This window comes from Podarcis bocagei, assembly GCF_964188305.1.
Source record: "Podarcis bocagei genome assembly, chromosome: 4".
NCBI classification, from domain to species: Eukaryota; Metazoa; Chordata; class Lepidosauria; order Squamata; family Lacertidae; genus Podarcis; species Podarcis bocagei.
In genome coordinates this window covers 52334471-52356824 of record NC_138128.1, presented here as the reverse complement: position 1 = coordinate 52356824, position 22354 = coordinate 52334471, and the positions used below count along the sequence as shown (strand labels likewise).

General features: G+C 37.0%; 1 protein-coding gene across 2 annotated transcripts in view; it reads right to left on the bottom strand.

The window, feature by feature from the left end:
* Window positions 1-7884: 7884 nt before the first annotated feature.
* The window catches only part of NHLRC2 (NHL repeat containing 2), a 30617-nt gene continuing 16147 nt past the window's right edge, over window positions 7885-22354 (bottom strand). For both annotated transcript variants that reach the window (XM_081192909.1, XM_081192910.1), the window contains exons 6-11: window positions 14637-14736; window positions 13762-13993; window positions 13289-13411; window positions 11818-12027; window positions 9334-9559; window positions 7885-8603 (exon numbers count right to left, since the gene is read on the bottom strand). In XM_081192909.1, the coding sequence (XP_081049035.1) occupies window positions 8347-8603; window positions 9334-9559; window positions 11818-12027; window positions 13289-13411; window positions 13762-13993; window positions 14637-14736 (1148 nt within the window). In that variant the 3' untranslated portion in view covers window positions 7885-8346. The remainder of the gene's footprint in view (window positions 8604-9333; window positions 9560-11817; window positions 12028-13288; window positions 13412-13761; window positions 13994-14636; window positions 14737-22354) is intronic.

Below are 22354 nucleotides of genomic sequence, written 5' to 3'. Positions count from 1 at the left end.
AAACCTTATCACCAAATGGCCCACAGTAGTAGCGAATCAGACCTTGCATGGATTCTTTGTGTGTAGACTCAGCCTCTAGGCAGCTCTTTAGCATTTCAAACTAAATATTGCTAGTAGTTCTGCATTCCTCAACAATCTTGACAAGCGAAAGATTAAGCAACTGGTTTTAAAAAATCTAACTGTAGAGAGAAACATCGATAGATGCTTGAGGGGCCAAAACCTGGAAAGTTACTCTTTCAATTGAACTCTGTATTGCTTATGAAATTGCTAAACTGGTGACTTAATCCCACCCCTTTGGGATGCATCAACTTGTTTACTTTTGAACACTCAACAGAGAGAGAGAAATGGCAGATTTCTCCTCCCATTTGGGACCCTCAATCCCCTTAATTTGTTTGCCTAAATTTTAGATGGCCAAGGAGCTGCGATAAACATAAGGATCTCCTAATCTCCTGGCCCAGTATTTACCTACAAAGATAAGAGGAAAGACCCTATAAACATCAAACCTGAACAGTGACTGAAAGCGGCATGTGCTTTAAAAAATATTCAGAAAATCTTTCTGGTATTTTGTTGGATAGAAGTTAGCTTTGCTCAGGAAGGAACCATGAAGAAGCTGCGGAATTTTAATAGGTTAGAGGTTTAGGAAAAATCCCAGTTTTACCTAATTTAATGCCTTCCACAGTAAAGTTGTATCTCCCTCCCCAAAAAATGGACTTCAAATCTAAGTGTTTATTGTAGCATGCCATTCTGGCATTTGTGAAATGTTTTCAAATACTGTGGTACATTTTTTTCATATATTGGATACGGGGACAGATCTAAATTAAGCAGCACAAAATAGTATTGCAATTAGTCTTGGGAGTGTATATATCATGAAGCGTTTCTGTTTGGTAATGACAGAGGAATCTAGAGACTGGTGTATATTACATTTCCTGGGCAGATAATCAATTTTTCTCTTGCATCACAGTTTGAAATTGTGATTTGCATGTAAAACGATTTACTTGGCAGATTGCTGACTAACCACAAGTTTTATAAATGTTTTTAATTCTGATAATCCTTCACTTTAAGATTGCTGCATCTTACATGAAACACAGAATCCAAGTATTGCAATGCCTTGCCCCTACTTTCAGTCCACTCATGCCATTTTGAATTGTGCTCAAAATCTGCCTTACAGGCAATATTCTGCTGTTCTAGTTCTGCTAAATTTTCCTCATGAGTGCAACAAGAGGATTTAAAAGGAGTAAGGATATTGATAAGCACTCATTTCATAATGGGGAAGCTGTCCTTGATAGAAAATGGACATTCAGATAAGATGACGGATGGATCTGTACTGTGGAGTTCAAAATCAATGCAATTTAAAATAAAATAAAATACATTCACCTCATCACTATTATAAGGAGTGTCCTTCATGTTTACCTTTGTATGTATAGTTAACACAGCTGAGTCTACCTTTCTCTGTTTTTTTCGGTGTTATCTAATTTGCTTTAGATTTTTACGATTATCTGTACTAGTTTTAGAAAATAATTAGTAAATGTATTACTGGTGGGTTGTAGAAACATGAGAGGCTCCAAGCTGCCTGATTAATGCAAGTATTTACAAATGCTCAATTATTTTACATGTTTAAAGTGTCCCACAGATATCGTGATAACAATCCAAGTAGGAGAGTAAGAGGCACCCCATATGGGCTAAGACTGAGAGAGGCTGGTTTGCCCAAGGGGATGTGCTGAGATTTGATTAAGGGATTTTCAGTGTACAACTAAAAATAAATAGACTCACACCTTCAACACTGGACAACTTTCTAGGATTCTCTTGCATTTAAGGCTGTAATTCTGTATCTAGCCGTGAATCTCACTGGACTCAGTCAGCCTTACTTCTGAGAAAATATGCATAGGAATTGCACTGTAAGTGAACATATAGGGAGTACTGTTGATAGCAGGACATTTCCACTAGGTTTGATAAGATGCATCTAGAAGTTATACATATGTATGTTTACAGGGTATCATTCCCTGAATGCAAAAAAGGTGAATTCTAGTATATTTGAAGAGAACAGTAAACCCAAGCATCTATGGAAAATGAACAATTTTGTACCAACCAAAAACAGATGACCAGTAAGCTCCAGCCCCCAATGGCAAGAACCACCAAGAAACCTGCTGTACCTGTAACTGGGTGTGGAGTGCAGCTGAATGGAACACAGCTGTGGGCAGCCTAAGGGAGGACCACTCACCTTGGTGCTTGCCCATAAAGATGCAAGCCCTGCCAGAAGACAGGAAAGCAGCTGTAGGTGAAGAGGACAGAAGGAGTTCCTCTTCCCATCTTTTGGAACTCCCCCCCCCCCCGGTCCACACACCATGTTATTGTTGCTGTTGCATGTGTAAGCTGCCCCATGATATTCGGATGATGGGCGGTATAGAAATTTAATAAGACATTTTAGAATGATTAACCATAAAAACAACACCTACATACAAATTGTGCTTCTAGGTATTTATCCCCCCCCCACTCTCATTTATTTTTTTAAAAAAGTTCTTTACATAGCTTTTCCATTTCTCCTTGATTTATACATTTTCAAGTAATGATGCTCATACATTAATAGGCTGCATGGATCAGAAACTATATTTGTGAAAATGGGTGCCATGTGTGCAGCCCTTGTGGTGGGCTGAGAAAGTAAACAGTTCCCATTACCAAACTATTATATGTAAACACAGCACCAGTCAAATGCACTCAATACACTTTTGTGGTACTGATAAGTTCTTTGGGACTTAGCAAACTGAACCAAGGCTCCCTGTACCTCAAACAGGTGGTCTAATTGTTGCTGAGGGGACATGAGAATGTCTGCAATTGGAAAATCCACCGCCATGTACATATTTCTCTGGATTGGGCCCATTTAATACATTTTTCAAATGTTTGTTATTTATTTTTTAACTTTTTTTTATTTACATACAAAAGAGAAATATAATAACAGAACAAAAAAATTGGAATTATAATAAAACACTCAAACAGTTTTAGTTCTTAGTTTTATTATATAGTTTAATATAGCTTTTCTATTATTAACTATCTTTGTTGTAAAATAATTACCAAATATTTCAAACATATTACTTTGACTCTGTTCTTTTTATATAAATTTAAAAGATCGCAACCCTTATTGCAGAGATTACATTTCCAAAGGCACATTCGACAGTTCACTTAAATATATTCTGGGATTAACTCTGAACCATAGAATCATAAAGTTGTAGTGCTAGAAGGTACACCAAGAGTGATCTAGTCCAACCCTCTGCAATGAGGAATTTCAACTGGAATGTTCCATGTTAGTGAAAGATGATCTGTTGCTCTGTGTGCATCTCCTCAGTACAATTCAAACCTGACTCTGACAAAAGCTGAAAGAATTTTGCACTCCTTTGAGAAATTTATCAGATGTATTTGAGTATTCGAGGAAGAGGAAGTAATAAAGAATCTTGAAGTGAGGCAAATTAAAATCTAGAAATATCGGGAAAGTAGGTTCTCTATACCCTAGCAGCGCTAGCTGTAGGAAGCTTGATTTGTTTCAGGTAGTAGAAAATATAACTCCTACAACTGAAACCAACAGGACCTGTTAACGTTCACAACTTACTAAAGTACCAGCAACAGTGGGCAGCTTTTAAATCTGAATATAATTTAAATCTAAAAATAAAACATTCTAAATTTAAAATAAAATCACTATACATAAGTTATCTGTGCCCCATTGTCCCCAAAGTTCTTAGTATCAAAGCTTCAATTTTTTTGTTAATATTCATATTTTATTGAAAATATTTAAACAGGATAAAGTGAAGAAATAAAAAAGGAAACAAAAACTGCATATGAAGTACAAAAAGTGAAAAGTTGAAAATGTGATGGGATGTTAAAAGCCCTTTAATTGCAATATATCACATATAGAATTAAACTGCATTAGCTCAAACACACATTATGCTTGTGATTAAGTCACTATAAGAAGAGAATATCTTCTTGTGCATCAGAATAATCATGAAAAAGCAGGAGCATGACAAACAAATCAATTACAGTAAAACAACAGTTCAAGATGTTCACTGTGAGGTTAAATCATATTTTCCCCCTTCATCTTACATAATTTTCTGCCTTCTGGAATATGACTTTCAATTTGAGATTTTCTGCTAATGCATATGCTAGTAAAACACAAAAACAAAATCAGTTCCAGACCTATCTTAATTAAGGACCTCAGCCAGTTTATTTTGATTCAGCTTACTCTAGTTTAATGGAAAGTTAAGTAAGTTAAAGGAAAGCTATCAATTTTACTTCCTCTTCTGTAGCAACAAAACTATATTTTCATTTTATGTCATTTATCTGACAAAGTCTAGGTGCCTTGAAAGAGTTTAAATGTCTTAATAAAACAAACCCACATAAAACTGGACTAGACCTTCAAACTATATTTCTAGTCAACTCTGTTAACAAATGAAAATTATAGCGAGATAAACAGAAAACACACACAAATAGGATGTCCCAAAGTGAAAAACAGCTTAAGTGATGAGTGGCATTTTTTAAGCACCTGCATAGTTGCTTATTGATTTAGCATAAGTTTAGCATAAGGTGAACAACCTGCAGTGAGCCTCAGGTTCATGTGCTCCCCCCATGATCTCCAGGACGATCATGAGATCAAAAGCTTCTATTTCCAATTTCAATCAGATAGTGTAGCAGGTTGTCCAAACCATAAATCTGCTTAATGTAAACTACTGTTTGCTTAAGCCAGCCAGCTTCATAAACTATGGTTTTAAAACAAGTTGCGGTTAATCTAAGCCAAAAGCAAAAGCTTCTGAATTCCTGCTCATGGCCACTGCAGAAGAGGAGGGGAATATGTGATCCTGAGGCTCACTGTGGTTCATTCTCATCACATTAAGCTATGGTATGCCATGATGTCGGAACCAGGCCAACATGAACCTGTTTATTCAGTTTTATGTCAAGGAGAAGCTAAAATAGGAGGGTGGGGAATAACAGCTCAGCAACACACATTTTATTGATTTTGTTTCAGTGTAATGTTCCGAGGCTGACAGAGTATTTGTACAAGTGTACTGCCATTTTTTTAGTGTGGCAGGTAGATACAATTCGGGAAATCAAGCCCTTTTGCTCTAGGGCTTTTCGCTGGACAATCATTCTGACATGTTTAAAATCGGTATGCCATCAAAGAGGTAAATGAAATAATCAATAAACTACACTTACACAAACATTCCAAGCTGGAGTCCTTACTTTTCTAAGATTTGACAAGTGACTGCCAGCCTTTGAAAATGTTTAGACCACAACAACTGCAAGGTCAATGTTGAAAGCTACTTGATCAGAAAGAAAGTGGTTGAAAAATATAGCTGGTTTTGCAATGTGGGGGAATGGTATGAAGGCTGAAATCCTATATTTACTTACCTTGGAATATCTCCGTTGAACTTACTTCTGAAAAGACCTGTATAGCATAATACCCTGGTGTCTGGTTTAGGAATAGCCAATGTACTGCCTTCCAGCTGCTGTTGGACTTCCAACTCCCATCAGCCCCAGCCAACACTGATGAAGGTCAGAAATGATTTGAGTTGTAATCAAATCCAGAAGGAATCACTTTAGTGACTACTTAAAGTGGCCTACTTAAACTGGTTTTTCAAAAGGTTAGCGATGCAGCCACCTTGCTGCAACTGAACAAGTCCGGAATGCTTATGTAAAGGTCACCTGGAAACCACATGTATCCCATCTTGAGTTCTATGATGGAAGCAAGGCTAGATATAAATGTATTAACTTAATATTAATAACTACTAAATTATACTCTGAATCCATTCTATACCACTAATTTAAAATTATTTTCCACACTCTAAACTAAGTCTCCAATCAAATGCAGTAAAATAAATATAAGTAAACTTAAGAAGATAATGCAACATTTGGCCTTTTTGTAGAAAGCAAATGGCAAATTATCACTTACCCTTAATGGCTTTTATACAAAAGCAATAAATTCACCTTTACTCATAAAAAAGAGGCAAACTAACATTGAGTCCAGAAGAAAGTTATTTTTAGATTCTACTAATAACTTTTTTTTAAAAGGTTTGAATAAGAAGATTTGGATTCTATGAGCATGTACTCACAATCATATACAAGGACATCTGGCTGTTAACCTATATTAGCCTCTCGGTTTGAAAAAGTTTATAAAACAGCAGACATTTAAAAAGCTCCAGTGCAGCTTGTTAGTCCCTAAACATAGATGTATATAAAATAGATACTGAGAGATTAAACACAAAATTCAAGTCTAGATTTTAAATACTGCAGTGCACATATGTTGCATTTCAATAATCCTAATTCTACTGATAGCCAACAAAAACTTTGTTGCAGATACACAGAATTGCTTAAATCAATATTTTTAGTATCCTGTCCACTGGGAATGGACAGAGCCCATTAATTTCCTGAGCTAAGAGAACAGTTTGACTTAGTGGAGAGTTCTTTGAAAAACAGAAATCTTTTTTAAACCTAGTGATTGAAAACGTGTGAACTGGTTCCTGGATTTTAGCCAACAAAGAATTAAAAAGAGCATTGTAAAAAGGCAGAAAAAATTACATTATTAAAAAAATGAATTACTAATCACTTGCCCTTGTCTTGTCACTCTGGAATAGAGCATTTTTCTCTCTGTATTAAAAAAGCTTTCAAAAAGCAAAGAAAATTCTGTATCTATTATTTTTTTGTCACATGCATGAACTTACTTAAGAGTTCCGAAACCTGGCCTGAATGATAGGCCAGGAAGGCTGCTGAACTATTCAATTTTTAGACAGTGCTGGAAGGAATACTGTTATTTTTGGTATTAGAGTGACCTTTTAACTCTCTGCTATGCTGGCAAGTGATTGTGAAGAGGAAAAAAAGCCATACCGCACCATATGGTTTCTCCTTCAAACACAAACATTACACAATTCTTCAGCAACATCTTAAGATAGTTTTAGAGCAGGAAAAGTCTCAGACCAGTATTCTAGCAATTTAACTTCCGAGTGTTAGTGAAGCTGTGAAGTAGTTCAGAAGAATGGTCATTACAATTAACATGCTGCTCCAAGTATATTAAATATGATTTTTCATAGCTTTTGCACAGGAAGATATGCCACTTCGGTGCACATCATTGTGCATATGTGTATCCAGATCTGTCTCTTCAAACATATATAAGATGCTTATTTTGAAAAGCCTTTTACAATTGTGTTTATTCGGGTTTAACATTTTTGCTTTTCTTTATGTAAGGCTGGTGGAAACCAAATGCAAAGATTATTGATTTACTTCCACTGAGCTTTGTGTTAAATCCATCATAGACTCCAGCAACTAGTAATTTTGGTGAACAATGATTTTAATGGCCTCTTGGAAGAACTTGAGTATTATTAACAAATCAATGATAATGATGCCCCAAGACTTTCAAAGTAACATATAAATCTAAGTGATGCTATCAAAAACTGAAATGCCTTTTGTAAAGCATAAAGGTGCTAAGGAAACATGTCCATAGCTTTGAATAAAGTCTGGCATAGATACAAAGTGTGGTCAATGTCCATTTGGTTTTAACACAGCACTGCCAAAAATCTGAACAAGAAATCTTAATATAAGGAAATAATAAAATAATTAGCCTAAAATAATTAAATACTGAAGCTTTCGCCATTATATGTGAATAGACATGGCAGTTAGCGAAAAAAATACAGAATGCCACTGCTAAGTAGATAGGTAATAGAAAACAAACATGGACCTCTCATAAATTGTTATCCAGAAAACATAAGGCATAAGTTAGTTTTATATAACTGAGCTTATTTGCATAAAAAATATGCCTAGCTCACTTTAGGATCATTTCAGAATACACCAGTTCCTTAAATACAAAATATTATGGGGAAAACATAGTGTTTTTAATCAAGAAAAATATATATCCACATTTCAACCATTTATTCCAGGAGAAAAATACACTTAGGCTTTTGTTTAGCTCCAAATGAATCTGACCATACTTAATAGCAAATTTCTTATATGATATTACAGTATTGGGCTCCTTGTTAAGATTATCCACTATTCACACAATGACCCAAACCCACTTCTGCATTTATTGCTTATGCTGCAAGAAATAAAGGACTAGAATTTTATTACACTTTGCATGATTCAGCACAATGTATTTCTACTTCATCTGATCACACTTATCAGAGTTATTTCCCACAAGCTTTCAAGGTGAACTTGGCACCAAACTACATGTCTAAATTTGTTACACTCTGCTGGAAGACCAGAAGTGAAAAGGTGGGGGAAGGGGAAAATCGCAAATCAACAAACAATTTATTCCTCTTTTAAAAGTAGGCAGTAGTAAATAAAACATAAATAAGTGCTTTTTCATTTGCTTTGGCTTAGTTAAAATGCATATATAAGCTCAATCAGAGATGTTCTACCTTGGCTTGAATTAGCTATGTGGAAAGTCTGGTTGAATGAGACTCCTTTCATCATGCAGGCACTGCTGTCCTTGCTACAGTAATAGAGGCACGCTTTGATTGACAGTACAACTTCAGATGATAGGCAGTTCATGGGTATTCGCAATGGGATTATAGGCTGTTTACAAATGTCCTCAATTTCTCCGTATGTGTCCTGTTCATGAAGCAGCCATTCACTGCCTAGAAAAAAAGGTATCCCGTCACTATGTTACGAGTTTTATCTTAATTTGAATGATGTCTTTTCTTCTTTTGTGAGACCTCAATCATAAAATAATATTTTGGTAAGCAAAATATGTGGGCTGGGATTCAAAGAATCAAGAACAGAAGGGGAGAAAGCACCAGTGCTGTTCTTTTGCACACTTTTTGCAATGGAATATGAGAACATATAAGTGTTACAGTATAAGAAACAGTGAATATGGAAAAGATGGGCTGTGGGGTATAAACCCTAGTGGTCCATAAATGTCTTTATAATGAGCCTGTACAAAGTCTTACAAAAGAATTTAAGCAAATCTAGAAACTCCCCCAGATCTAGGGTCACCTTCCTCACCCAGTGCTCTTCTGCTTTGTCAAAAACGGGGTTTTTTGTGAGCGGGAGAAACTTTCCGCTAGCAGAAGGGCACCATTGGATCCAGTCCTAAACTGGCAATTTATCTGAAACATTAGAAGATAACATTATGGCCCATAACAATTCTGATGATGAAACGACAGCAATTTCATCTTGAATGAAAGCAAATAGGTCTGACCAGAATCTGGTTTTATCCAATACGTATGGGATCTTTTACGTTAAATCTACAAAACTATTACACAGAAAAGCTACATAGTGATTTACCTTTTTTGACATAGCCTACTGATTTCAAAATAAATGTACTGTGATAGATATTTACACTAAAAAGCAACTGAGGCCCCTTACCTTCTGATGTGAGAAACCATGAACTGGGCGCTTCTTCAGTCAGCTTGGTATTTGGAGGAAGGCTGAGTTTCAGTGCAAACTGAAGTGCCTGGCCAGGGCTCACAGTCAGTGAAGGTAGCTGAAGATTTGGAGCAGATTTAGGCAGCTTTGGTAATTTTGTCTTATCAGTCTTTTGCACAGATGGACCATCCTGAATGTCTCCGGTGTTGGCATTCTGGAGAGGTAGCTATCAAAGAAACAGAAAGGAAAGTTCATTTGTTTTGAAGTATAATGTCATATTATAAGACTTGGAAAAGTCACAGCCAACAGTTTGATATTGTTACTGTACAGAAAATATAATAATAACAACCACTGTGAAATCTACCAAACTTCCTCATGCCTGATGCCTTATTTCAGAGAACCAAGGCCAAGAACAGGTGCCACACTCCATTACAACGCCTGGGAAAACTTCTGATAGGCAGTGAGAATGCATAAGTTGAGCTGGATTCCCAACACTATAAAGCAGCCTTTCTCAGTCTTGGGCTCCCAGATGTTGTTGGACCACAATTCCCATCATCCCTGGCTAGCAGGACCAGTGGAAAGGAGGATGGTAACTGTAGTCCAACAACATCTGGAGGCCACCAAGATGGCTACCCCTTCAAATACTGTTTTTTTCTTTATCTTAAGATGACATGAACAATGTTTTAAACAAAAGCTGCTTGTTACAAATTACTATAAAGGAGATTTTAAAGAATCTGGCACAGTTTATACTTTTCCAGTGTATTTGTCAGCTTTCATGTCAAACAAACGAGTAAATAAATATTACTTCTCTTGGCAGTTTTGACTTGTTTAGATGCAAATGCTTTATAGTCTAAACAGATACTTAGCTCCATTAGTTCAAGAAAATTCACTTGAATTTGTTAAGGAATTTGTTAAGGAAGTATCAGTAGCAGCTGATGAGTGTCATATGGATAAATACATTCCTTTGAATAGTTTTACCGTACAAAATTTTATTTATAAAAATATTCATAAACTACTCACTCGTATATCATGACAGTGTACAACAATATATAGAAGTATATAAAACAAAACCCAAATTATCAGAAAAATAACTGGCACAACTTGGAAAAAATACTTGTATGTAAGTAAGGCAGAGTCAAAACCTGAAGGTGGCTGTAATATTGGCTATAGTTCTTTATGTGAAGTACACTGAACAGTGTTATTTGTTTATCTCCCATGTTAAAAGCTGGATTAATTTATTTAAACCAAAGCAAATTGAAATAAGTTTGTCATTGATGCTTCTTCATATGTTTCCTAAACAATGATGGAAATCTGATAACTTTACCAGAGGATAAGGGTTGGAAACCTGATCCTCATCCTAGAAACTATGTGACAAATTCATGCCTATCAGTAATCTTGTAGGACCAGAGTTGTTGTATGGTGTTAATATCCCAGCCCTATGCAAAAGCTGGTATGTGCAAGGCCATCGAGAAATTAATGAAAGTTAAAAGGTGGTAATTAAGTTTAACTCAGAGTAGACCCACTGAAAGTAATGGACCAAACATAGCATGTTCATTCATTTTAATGAGTCTACTCTGAGTAAGCCTTAACTTTCACCCTATGATGACTAATTCTGCCTTGGACAAGTCTTATATTGCTGTTTCTGGGTATCTGTTGTGGTGTCCAGACTTTGGTTCCAGACGGGTTGTACTTCCTATGAAGGAACAAGTGTGCTGCTTTGGAGTTTTGCTAGATCCAGTCTTTTCTTTTTTCTTTGAAGTGGCAAGGAGAGCTGGCAATGTTGAAGACTTTATTCTTAAGTTCCCAGATTTCACTGGGAAAGTGAAGTTCTAGTACTAGATCAAGACCATTATGAGCTGGACATGAATGTCAGTGAGAAAATGGCCTAGTTAGTAATGGGGATGGGAAGGAGCAATTCCTGAGTTCAGTATCATGAGAACTGGTGTAATTCCTATGTTTTTAGAAGAAAGCACCTGATCTGCAGGAGTCTGTTAACTTACTGTGCCAAGCTCAGAAGGCCTATTTATTTGATAAATAGTTTGAAGCACTTTATCTCATTTATTTTCACAAGCGGGACCTATTATTTCCATTTTACTGGGGGAGGAGGCCACAGACATCAAGCAGAGAGAATACATGGTGCTTAATGCTGCTCTTTAGACTGAGACTTGAATCAGGTCTCCTATATCCAAGTTGAACAGTGCAATGAAAGCTGAAGTTTCTGTATCTCTGCTTACTCTAATTGCACTAGTGTCCTTTCCAACCTCTTAAAACAGATGGAACATTTATTTTAAGCCTAACAGGATATCCTTAACACAAAAGCTGTTCAGTTTGCCAGATCATTATAAAACACTATGAGAATGCATTTACTGCTATGCTTTATGCTATCTGGGCAGTAGCATTAGGATATCTGATGAAAGATGACCCAACTATAATAACTTATCCCAAGTTGAAAGTCCCAGATAAAGTTCTATAAAGGTGGCTTACCAGTGAAACAATTTTGGTTTCCAAATCTAGCACTTTAATCTGATGATTGTTTGTGTCTGCAACATAGAGCAAACAACCTCCGTCTTCAACACACAGGCCTCCGGGTTCATTGAAAGTTGAGGAAGTGAAGCTGGAACCGATGACATTGCTTGCTTCTCCTGTACCTGCCAATGTAGCACAATTCTTCATCTTGGGATCTACAAATTTAATCTAGACAAAAGCAAAGCACGAGGAACTTTGTAAATAATAAAACAGAACCGTGTACTTATTTTTACTATACTACTGATGATAAAATTCTGAAGAAAGTAAAGTAGGGAACAGTGTCACAATTAGAGAAAATGCTGCCTGCCTGTCTTGCCTTCACAGAGTGGGAGCTTGTATTTCTAGTATCAAGAAGTGTGGTTTGTTTCACTCCCAACATACTATGATCTGTAGACAAGGTTTATTCTTGACTTACTGACTGTGGCTTGTTGGGACCAAAACAAACAACGACTCCTGGTTCAGACATAATGCTAACTCAGAGTTCATTGTTGTTTCCTCTCAATATGAGCAGGGAGGACCAAAACAACCAAGTCAGGCATGTTCATGGTATACCAGCAACTAACATATACAATGAAGTGTAAACTGGGCCACTGAACAAACTTCTTGCTTGCTACAGCATTACAGGCCAGTAATAATTAAGATATTCAAGTGTTATTTATTAGCAGTATGAGGGATTTGACATACTCATAAAGTCACTGTCTTAAGTGTTTATGAAAAAGATACTATTAATAAGTGACTCCCAAAATTTCTGAAAGAAAAGAAGTGACAAAATGCAAGCCCTTTTCATGTTTCTTGAAGATGTGCCATTTTTTGTCAAACCATTTTTTATCTAAGTGCATATGACTGCGCCAGCTATCTCTGACATGTTTTACAGGGCTTTCTGCAGCCATCATTACCATAGATCTGGATCACCACATCAGTAATATCTACAAGTGACCCATGTTTACAATGACTCAGCAGCTTTTTATTCACAAGACTAAGTACACAGCTGAAAGAGCTTGGGTTTGCATCATCAGGCACACCTAGGGAAGAGGGAATGCATTTTTTCAGTCATCTGTGCAATTGTCCAGAACTTTCTCAGTAAACATTAGAAAATAAATTAGCCAGCCACCTTCTACCACTCTGTCCACGGCTTTATTGCTTTTAGGTGTCACAAATCTGATTCTCGACTTTGGACTTGTCTTGGGGGTCCATATAAGCAAATGGGAATACAGTCTTAGCACCTTTATTGCCTCTCCATATAATCAAAAGCATCTTCCACAAAAAAGCAGAAGTTGACAAAAAATCAACTGTTATAACATACATAAATGAATTATAATTTGTTTCTTAACTCCAACTAACAGTTTACTGAATACCTAAAACTTAACTTTGTAGTAGTGTTGGTGAAATGAAACTCAGGCAGTTTTAAATAATGCACCAGCAGGCTCACCTTATGATTATAGGAATCTGCAACATAAAGGAGATTTCTTTTCTTGTCCCAGGTTACTCCTAAGGGATGCTGTAGCTTTGCATTTATTCCAGCTCCATCAATATCACCAAAGGCAAATAAATTCTTTTTTCAAAAGCATATATATATAAATACAGAGAGAGAATTATACAATTATTAAATTGGTTCAATTAGCGCAAATAAACTTAAGATTTTCGCTGAACATGATGGATCTTCAAACTATCAATTAAAAGCACAATAAAAGCATTAGCAGTTAAATCAGCTATATGAAGTGAACATTTTGGAATGACAGGGAAGGAGCACTATCACAGTGATCAAGTCTATATTAACAATTGCTATAATAACTTTTATAAGACATGAAGAGTCATACAAAATAAGCTTACACACCACATCCCTGCTGGGCATCTTGTTAGATCAAACTTGAGTAGGAACAGGAACAAACAGCAAGAACTTACCATTGGGTCTCTTTCTCCTCCTACAAGGTGTTTCACAGCTCCATCTTTCAGAGAAATGGTGCGCAGAGTGCTGCTTTCACTGTCTGCTACAAAAAGGTAGTTCCAAGGCTCTTCAGCAGCAACAGTCAGACCAGAAGGCTGGGCAAAGCCTGCTTTATGGGGATATGCATTATTTCGGTTCTCTTCATTTCCGCTCCCAGCAAACCGAAGGCAGGTTCCTTTTTTCAAGTCACTAAAGGGGAGAAATGGGCATTTCCATGGGTCTGACCTTGTTAATTGAACAAGCAGCCTGTTTCCCCCCTATACTATCACTTACTGTAAATAACTTGGATACTTAAAGGGGAAAATCTTCATTTTTTGCTTTTTACTCATTTTGAGGTAATCAGTTTTCTTTCCTGCCTCAAATGTTTCATTGGGAAAACAAGCAGGCCTTGTCCCCTTTTACCTCTGGCTATGCTTTTCTAGGTATACTAAGCAAAAAATACTGACCAACAAATACATTTGCTTCGGTGGAAGCAAGAGCGTTTATGAACCAAGTGCTGATTGATCAGAACTGTTTGGATAATGAAGTGAAATGTAAATACAGAAAAGTACAGCAAGATATGATGCCTAATATTTATCGCATTTATATCTCACCTTCTTCTGTAGGAGCTCACGGTTCTCCTCCTCTTCATTTAATCCCTACAATCCTGTTGTTAGACTGAGATGTAGTGACTGGTTCAAGGTCACCCACTGATCTTCATGGTCAACTGAGGATTTGAACCTTCATCTCTCAGGTCTTATTCTGACACTCGAACCGCACCTAGTAAGTCTACACATTCCACCCACCAATTATTGGCCTGGTGTTTCTAAACATGTTTAACATTCTAGCTTACCTTCCTTTTGGTAGTTTTCCACATTCTAACATGAGTGCCCAGATTTGATGTGTTCCTGCCATGGCAATCCACAGAACATCATCTTCATGAGTTGATGAAACTATAAAAAAGGATTAACATTGGATGAGCCCTTGTTGGAAGGTCTTCTCACATTTTTCATTAAAAAACAACAACCACCCAGCCCAATACTTTTCGAATATTCAGCCATTCAGTAAGATAACATAATCATATGTTGGTATTATTGAATGTACAGGGGGAAATGGAATAAATATAAGAATTGAAGGGGAAATGGTAAAAAAAGGTATAAGTTTTGTTCATAAGAGGCTCGTGCTTTTCAGAGGCAAGTCGATAAAAACAACAACTGCCAAAACAAAAACGAGTACACAATGGTATTTAACATTGTGGAAGATGTGGAAAATATATAATGAAAATTAATTTGTAAATCTGTGTGGCATATGGTAAACACTCAGAATTCAGAAATCTTTGCAAACTCTTTGCCACACATTTATTACTTATTAAATTTATACCTCAACCTTCCTCCCAAAAGAGCCCAGGGCTGCAAACACACAAGCAACAAAACAATTCCAATATATAAAAACAATTCCAATACAGAAACCATCTGGAAATGAGCTCTCCTTAAACTCTTGTTGAAGGAGGAAGGTCTTCAGCAGGCACTGAAAAGACAACTGGGATGGTGCCTAATATTCAATGGGAAGGGATTTCAAAATAGGTGTCATGACACTGTATTGGGCAGAATGGGCCTCCTGATAAGATGATATCTGCAGTGACTGATTTGGCATCTAAGATATGAGACAATATTTCACTACAGAAACCTAAATGTTTATGTCACACAGGTTCAAAAGCACAAATATAGAAAGTTCTAGTCAGAAATTGCATCATCTGTCAAAGCTTGGTAAAATGTGTCATTCAATAGCAGAACTAAGAAGAAAACCACTCTTCTTAGAAGCACAATTTCCTTTTCCCCTGTGGGGCGTGTACAGGAAAAGGAAGGGAGAGAAAGTCATTATAATTTCCTCTGGAAACCTAGGTCAAAACCTCCACAGTCTTTCTTGGCCAGTAAAAGCAATGACATGAGCCAATAGGACGAGATACGGAAAGAGAAAGGTACTTTGTACTAACTTAATTCTGTTATGCATAACTTCAAAGTCTTTAAATACAAAAAGTTCTTCTTTGAGTATTACACCTCCAGCACCTATCTGCATTGGACAATGAAGTTCAATATACCCAAAATATTAATCTTTGCTGGATCAATCTCAACTAAAAAAAATCCAATAGATTCTAAAGCCATTTCCCATTGTTTAGGCTATATGAATCATTCTAATTTTCTATTGCACACCTCTATTAAGATCCTGAACTTCTATCTTACAAAGATCCAATAAGCATTTATAAAGAGCAGTTATGGGTTCAGGATCCTTCCTTTCCTGAACAACACAGGATTTCCCCCTGAAAGGTGATGAACACATTTATTTATAATAATGCTTCATTTGAAAGCAGAGTGCATTCTGGTGGACACTTTTAGGAACTAACATTTGGGCTTGATAACTGAAATACTGCTGCATAGTGCTGCAATCCTATGCACCCTGGCTTGAAAATACAGTCCACTAAAAATCAGCACAGCTTTTTTTTCCAAATAAACATGCATAAAGATTGAGATGTCAGTGTATTTTATTTCCCCCCCAAATTTTATTGATGTAAACTTTCTCTTCAAAAGGTCAGTTAGTGCTGTGGTGTCACATGCAAAAGTACAGTAGACACATTTTATGTAAAGTAAGCATGCTTAAAATTCAATGAACATAAAAGAAAACAATTCAGTGGTTTTACTCTTTGATCACATATGGAATGCTAACTAAGATACGCTTTTCTCTTCTTCAACTCTCAGCTAATCAGGCAAAACCAGGGGTGTGCCAACAGAGAAAGATCCATAGCATTGCCGGTTTCGATTCAAACTGGCAATGCAAAGGAACGTATTTCCTTTGTGGGCACAGCGCAAGCTGTGCTTGCAGACGAACAACCTTTGTATTGCCAGCTAGAATTCAAGCTGGAGATGCAAAATAACATTTTTGCTTAAAGCAAGCCCTGCTTTGTGGGGTAGGCAAGAGACATGGTTGCTAAGGAAAAACTGGGAGTCTTAAAAGTGCACTCCCAGCTGTTCCTTGGCAAGCAAGGCTTGCTGTAACTGCCTATCAGCAAGTCTGCTTGGGCAGAGAATGATTGTGCTTTGGAGTTTACGATCAGGAACTTCGTAGCACAGCCGAACCTCACCCCAAATGGAGTTCCCTCTAAGCACTGATCAACTAACTGGTCCTGGCAGCAAGTCTCACTTGCTCCCAACTGATTCTTTCCAGCCATGCCACTTCCTGTACAACACCTGGCATCACAGGTGATGTCAGGAATGGGGCAGGTAGGCATCGTTTGGGGAAAGCGGTCTTACAGACCAAACTGGAATCTGCGCTAGGCCTAATCTGATCTATGGGCCAGAGGTTTTCTATCCTTGGGCTAAACTGAATGCTCTAAATTTTTAATACAACTAAGGCTACCTCAAATTATATTTTATCTTGAATGAGATTTATGGTAACGATATTATATGCAGAAGATATTTACCTACTTGATTTCCCTGTACAGCAGGGATGGTCAATTTTCTATGAAAACGGATGCCACATTATTCCAAACAGCTGTCAGGTCTATAAAAAAGTTGGCAGTTGGAATCTGATAGGTATGCAGCACGTGCACTCAGTCATAACACTGTACTGGACACAAATATGTCATTAAAAACTGCTTGAGGGGCTGTATCTAAGCCACAGACTGCCAGCTGACAATCCCTGCTCTAGAGGAAAAACAAACAAAAGAGAGGAAGACAAACTTGCCAGTTTATAGGCATGATCTAACATCTGTTCCAATTACCAATCAAAATGTCACAGGATCTCGATAAATACAATTATGAGGCTCTATAAACTATATTTGTAAAATAAAGGTGCCTATTTTGCACAATGGAAGATATTTGCGATCTTTACAGAGATTAAAAAAACAAAGTTGCCCCCTTTTTTTGTAAGCACTACACTCAATACAGCACAAAGGTGCCCAGTATTTCATTATTTTATAGCACAACGTAGGATTGCAGTACGTGCTATTCTTCTACCGGTTGCTTTAAAATAAGATAAAAATACTGTCACACAGTCATTATGGGCTGTCTTGCAACTCCTGTAGGTTGTTATTGGTGAACAATATTACCACACACGCAGGTCCCACTTTCTGAACACTTGCTATGTGAAAGTTCACTAATCCAAGCCTCATTATATGCATGGCTGATTCAGATATCTGAACAGCCAGAGTCTGCACACATTTTGTGATTATTTTGTGCTTTGCTCGTTGGTGGCAGCCTTTTTTGGCCAGAAACCATGCAGGGAGGGAGTGGGGAGGTTGGACAAATCAGGGAACAGAAGAGCTGGACAAATCAGTTATTCTTTTGTCTCTACAGTGGACCCTCTGGATATGAATTTAATTTGTTCTGGGGGTCCAAGTGCACACCAAAAGATTTGTATCCAGAGGCACCGCTTCTGCGCACACACACGGTGCGATAGAGCGCTTCTGCGCATGCGAAGTACTTCCGGGTTTGCCACTTTTGCAACTTGAAGTTTATGTTACTCGAGAGTAACGTAACCCGAGGGTCTACTGTATTTTGCTTGTTGGCAGCAGTCATTTAAGGAAGAAACCATGGAGGGACAGGGGAGAGAGATTGGACAAATCAGAGTTTAGAAATGTTTCCATTGTTTACACCTTCCTACAGCTCTCCAAATACAAATCATGGATATTTCTTTTCACTTATAAAAATTCTCCCCCCTCCCTGTAATTTTGGGATTTTTTGCTGTATAGAAATTTATATCTATTGCAATATAGCACTGAGGTACAGAAAATTGTAACATACACCTGGCCTAGGAAGTGTTAAGATAATTAAAAACATTGTTCAGATTTCTAGGCAGATTGTTAAATATGCATGTCAAGATAAAAAATCATTGTATTTTAGATTTTATGGAAGCATTTTAAATACAAAGTAGTGTCTTTCCATAAAAAATGGCTATGTAGTAATAAAAAATTAGTCAGATCTTCCTCTAAGAAAATTACTTCTGCAAGAGATCCTAGAAAGAGTACATTTCCTACTATATTTCCTGAGAGATTTTGGAACAAAAAGGAGTCTTTTGTGACTTAAAACATGCATTCCATCACAAGAAGTGACGCAAATAACATTTTAAAAAATCAAACAGAAAACGGAAACTTGTATGGCTTTTGTCACTGAGCAAAGAAAGAAAAAGAAACTGTATTTAATATGTGCTATATTAAAGGAAGGAATGAAGGAAAAACAATTACTATATATAGCTGTACCTCCTCAAATATTTTATAAAACACTCATTGTATTCCACAGTTCTGAACAGAGTTATATTGAGATTCTCACTGCTTTTATAATCACATGCAGGATATGGCAAAGACTAAGGCCTTACTATATCACAACAGCCATTAATAGTCCAAAAATCCGGGAAATAATTGGTTTTGCTCAATGTCTACAAAACAAGAACTAAAATACATAAGTATTTTATATAGTCTCCCTTAGTTTAAACAATAAGCTTATTACAAAATAGTTTCATCTGGCCCATGAGCAAGGAATGTTATTTTTTAATCTAAAGTGGACATACGGCAGATTTTTTTTTTAATACAACAGATGAGCCTTATTGAAAAATCCCAGAGGAAACCAAAATATTATACTTAAACATGTCTCTCACTATGCTAGTAGAATCCCCAGTTACACTTTACAATCCTTCTATGGATTTACCTAAAGCACTTTTACTATGAAACAGCTACTCTAATAAAAATAATAAAGTAATTCCTTCACTTTTATGCAGTTAAACTCCACATTCCAGCTAAGGAGTAGTTTCAAAGCAACAGCTTATCCTTATTAGGGAATATACATTCTCATTCTCAGTGCTGTTTGCAGTATCAAAGCATTTTATTTTTGCTTTGCGATTACAGCTCCACTGTAAAGATGAAACAACAATAAAATGCAGATAGTGATGGATTAATAGTCCTCTTAACTGCATTCCTTTTACCTTTCCTGTAAAAAAGAGTCATTTTCATTCTATCTAAGAATTCCAAGATAACAATTTCTCTATAAATGGATTGACTCAGGTAGGCAATATATATGCCCAGCTTTCTCCACTATCAATAGTGTGCAGCAGCCCATCCTATTTACCATCCTAGTTACTTGGGGGGCGATCTCCCTAGTAGTCCCAACACAACAGGCCAGGGAAACAAAGGACTGACCTACCTAGTAAACCTATGCCTAGGGCTGTATCACTTTAAACATGATGGAACGCTGCACCATACAAAACATCCCTTGACACAAAAACTAAATTTGGGGAAATGGTTATGGCTTGCAGTATATCTGGCACATTTCACCTGAGTGGAAATCTTTATTTTTTGAACACATAGAGATAACATTCCATTAAGTGAGCCCTAACGATAATCTGAAGTTGTAAATCTGACACAGGTTGCCACCTCAAAGAGAACCGGGCTTGTTTCTCATTCTCCCATCTCTCTTGGGCAACAGATATGGATCACAAACAAGGGAAACTGCAAACTGATAGTGTCTAAATAATAATAGCTGTCACTAAACCTCACTTTTCCTCTAGAGAACCCCAGATGCCATGTGAGGTTGTATTAGCCTCACAACACGTACTGTTGTATTAGCCTCACAACACGTACCTCACCATTACTGGCCCCAACAACATCACACATACCATCTCGGGACTATTTAATTGCTCATCGTCTAACATTGTGTATGCCATCAAATGCCAACAGTGTCCTTCAGCTCTCTATATTGGACAAACAGGCCAAACCTTACGCCAAAGAATAAACGGACATAAATCTGACATCAAGAATCACAAAACAGAGAAACCAGTAGGAGAACACTTCAATCTCCCAGGACATTCTATACAAGATCTCAAAGTAGCTGTTTTACTACAAAGGAATTTCAGAAATAGACTGGAAAGAGAAGCTGCTGAATTACAACTCATTACCAAACTTAAAACCATGGAAAGACCTGGGCTGAACAAAGACATTGGATTCTTATCTCACTATACATGACTAAACCATTTCTCACCTTCTCACCCCTTGCCTTTTCCTGTAAGACCTATTACAGTCGTTAAGAGTCGTCAACAGGCTCTCTCAGCTATCTGCCTACCTCCCATTCCCACCACCCTTCTGAGTAACACCCCTCCCCACCTTCTCACTATATAGAAGGATCTGGCAACTTCTGTTTCAGTGTATCTGAAGAAGTGTGCATGCACACGAAAGCTCATACCAAGAACTAACTTAGTTGGTCTTTAAGGTGCTACTGGAAGGAATTTTTTTATTTTGACTATGGCAGACCAACACGGCTACCTATCTACTACTGAAACACGTAGGTAGTTTAGACTGAGAGACGGTAACTTTCCCAAGGCCGCTCCCTCACTTTATAATTGAGCAGAGATTTGAAGTTGGATTTTTAAAATCCAAAGTTAGTAACAGTGACACCACACATTGACTTTCACACAGGGCTATTGGAAGAGCCAGGTATGTTTCTCTATATTCATTCTTTCCTAGAGAAAGGAACTGCCCTATAAGAGATTTCATTAAAATCTTTCAAGTGTTCAGTTTGCATCCCAAGCTATTCCTCTGTACACAGTGGGTAAACATACTTTCAACAAGTAAAAACATGACCAGAAACAGAAGCTATTTCTACTTATTTGTTTTAAGACTCCAGATTGAATAGCTCTAATGTTAACAAAGTTTATCAACATCCTTCCACTGTTCTCTTTCCACCACATTACAGCCTAAAATTAGGGCCTGGTTACAGTGTGCTTCCCTGCATGAAATAAAATCTAGTGTATTCAACACTGCTGGGGGGTCGGTTGCTTATTTTTATCAATACTGTTGCTTGATTGCTCGAATTGGTCAGTTTTATTTGGTTATAAAGTGCTTTAGTTGAGTTTATGTTAACAAAATGGTGATTAATATATTTGCATTACCTGATTTCTCATTTTGGAAACAAATTCTTTATCAATACAGTGGCACTAATTCAATGAATAAGATCAGCATACATATGAAAGCAAGTTGGATTTAAATTCACCTCCAGGGAAAGTCTTGAAGGATTCTACTCAACTCGGTTTTACAGAAATTTCACAGAAGTGTAATCAACCTGTTTTTACAGAAATGAGGCAGTAATGCTCATTTACATACCGATATGGCACACAATTGCACCATAGCACAATACAGTAACGCTGCAATAAATTACTCTCCTTAAACCTGAAGTATGATGATGCATGGCACTGTCAAGTGATTTACTCATTGTTGACCTTGGCAATGTAGAAACAATTAAAGTCTGCTGAACTTTGCATAGATTTGTTGTTAATTGTAGTGGCACACAGAAAAGTTTTATAACTATTGCAGGAATGGGTTCAATTACCCTTTTACAAGTGAAATGAACCTGAAGTATCGCCATTAAAATGCTGTCTGGTTCAAAGGATCAGCCTCAATTTTCTCCCACGTCCCTGAAGTACTACTTAATGATGAGACAGGTAGGGAACTGAAACCAGGTTTGGCTATGTAGCAACTGTATGTTTCTAAATATTTTTTATTAATAATTGTCTTTTAAAATATTCACATTTCTG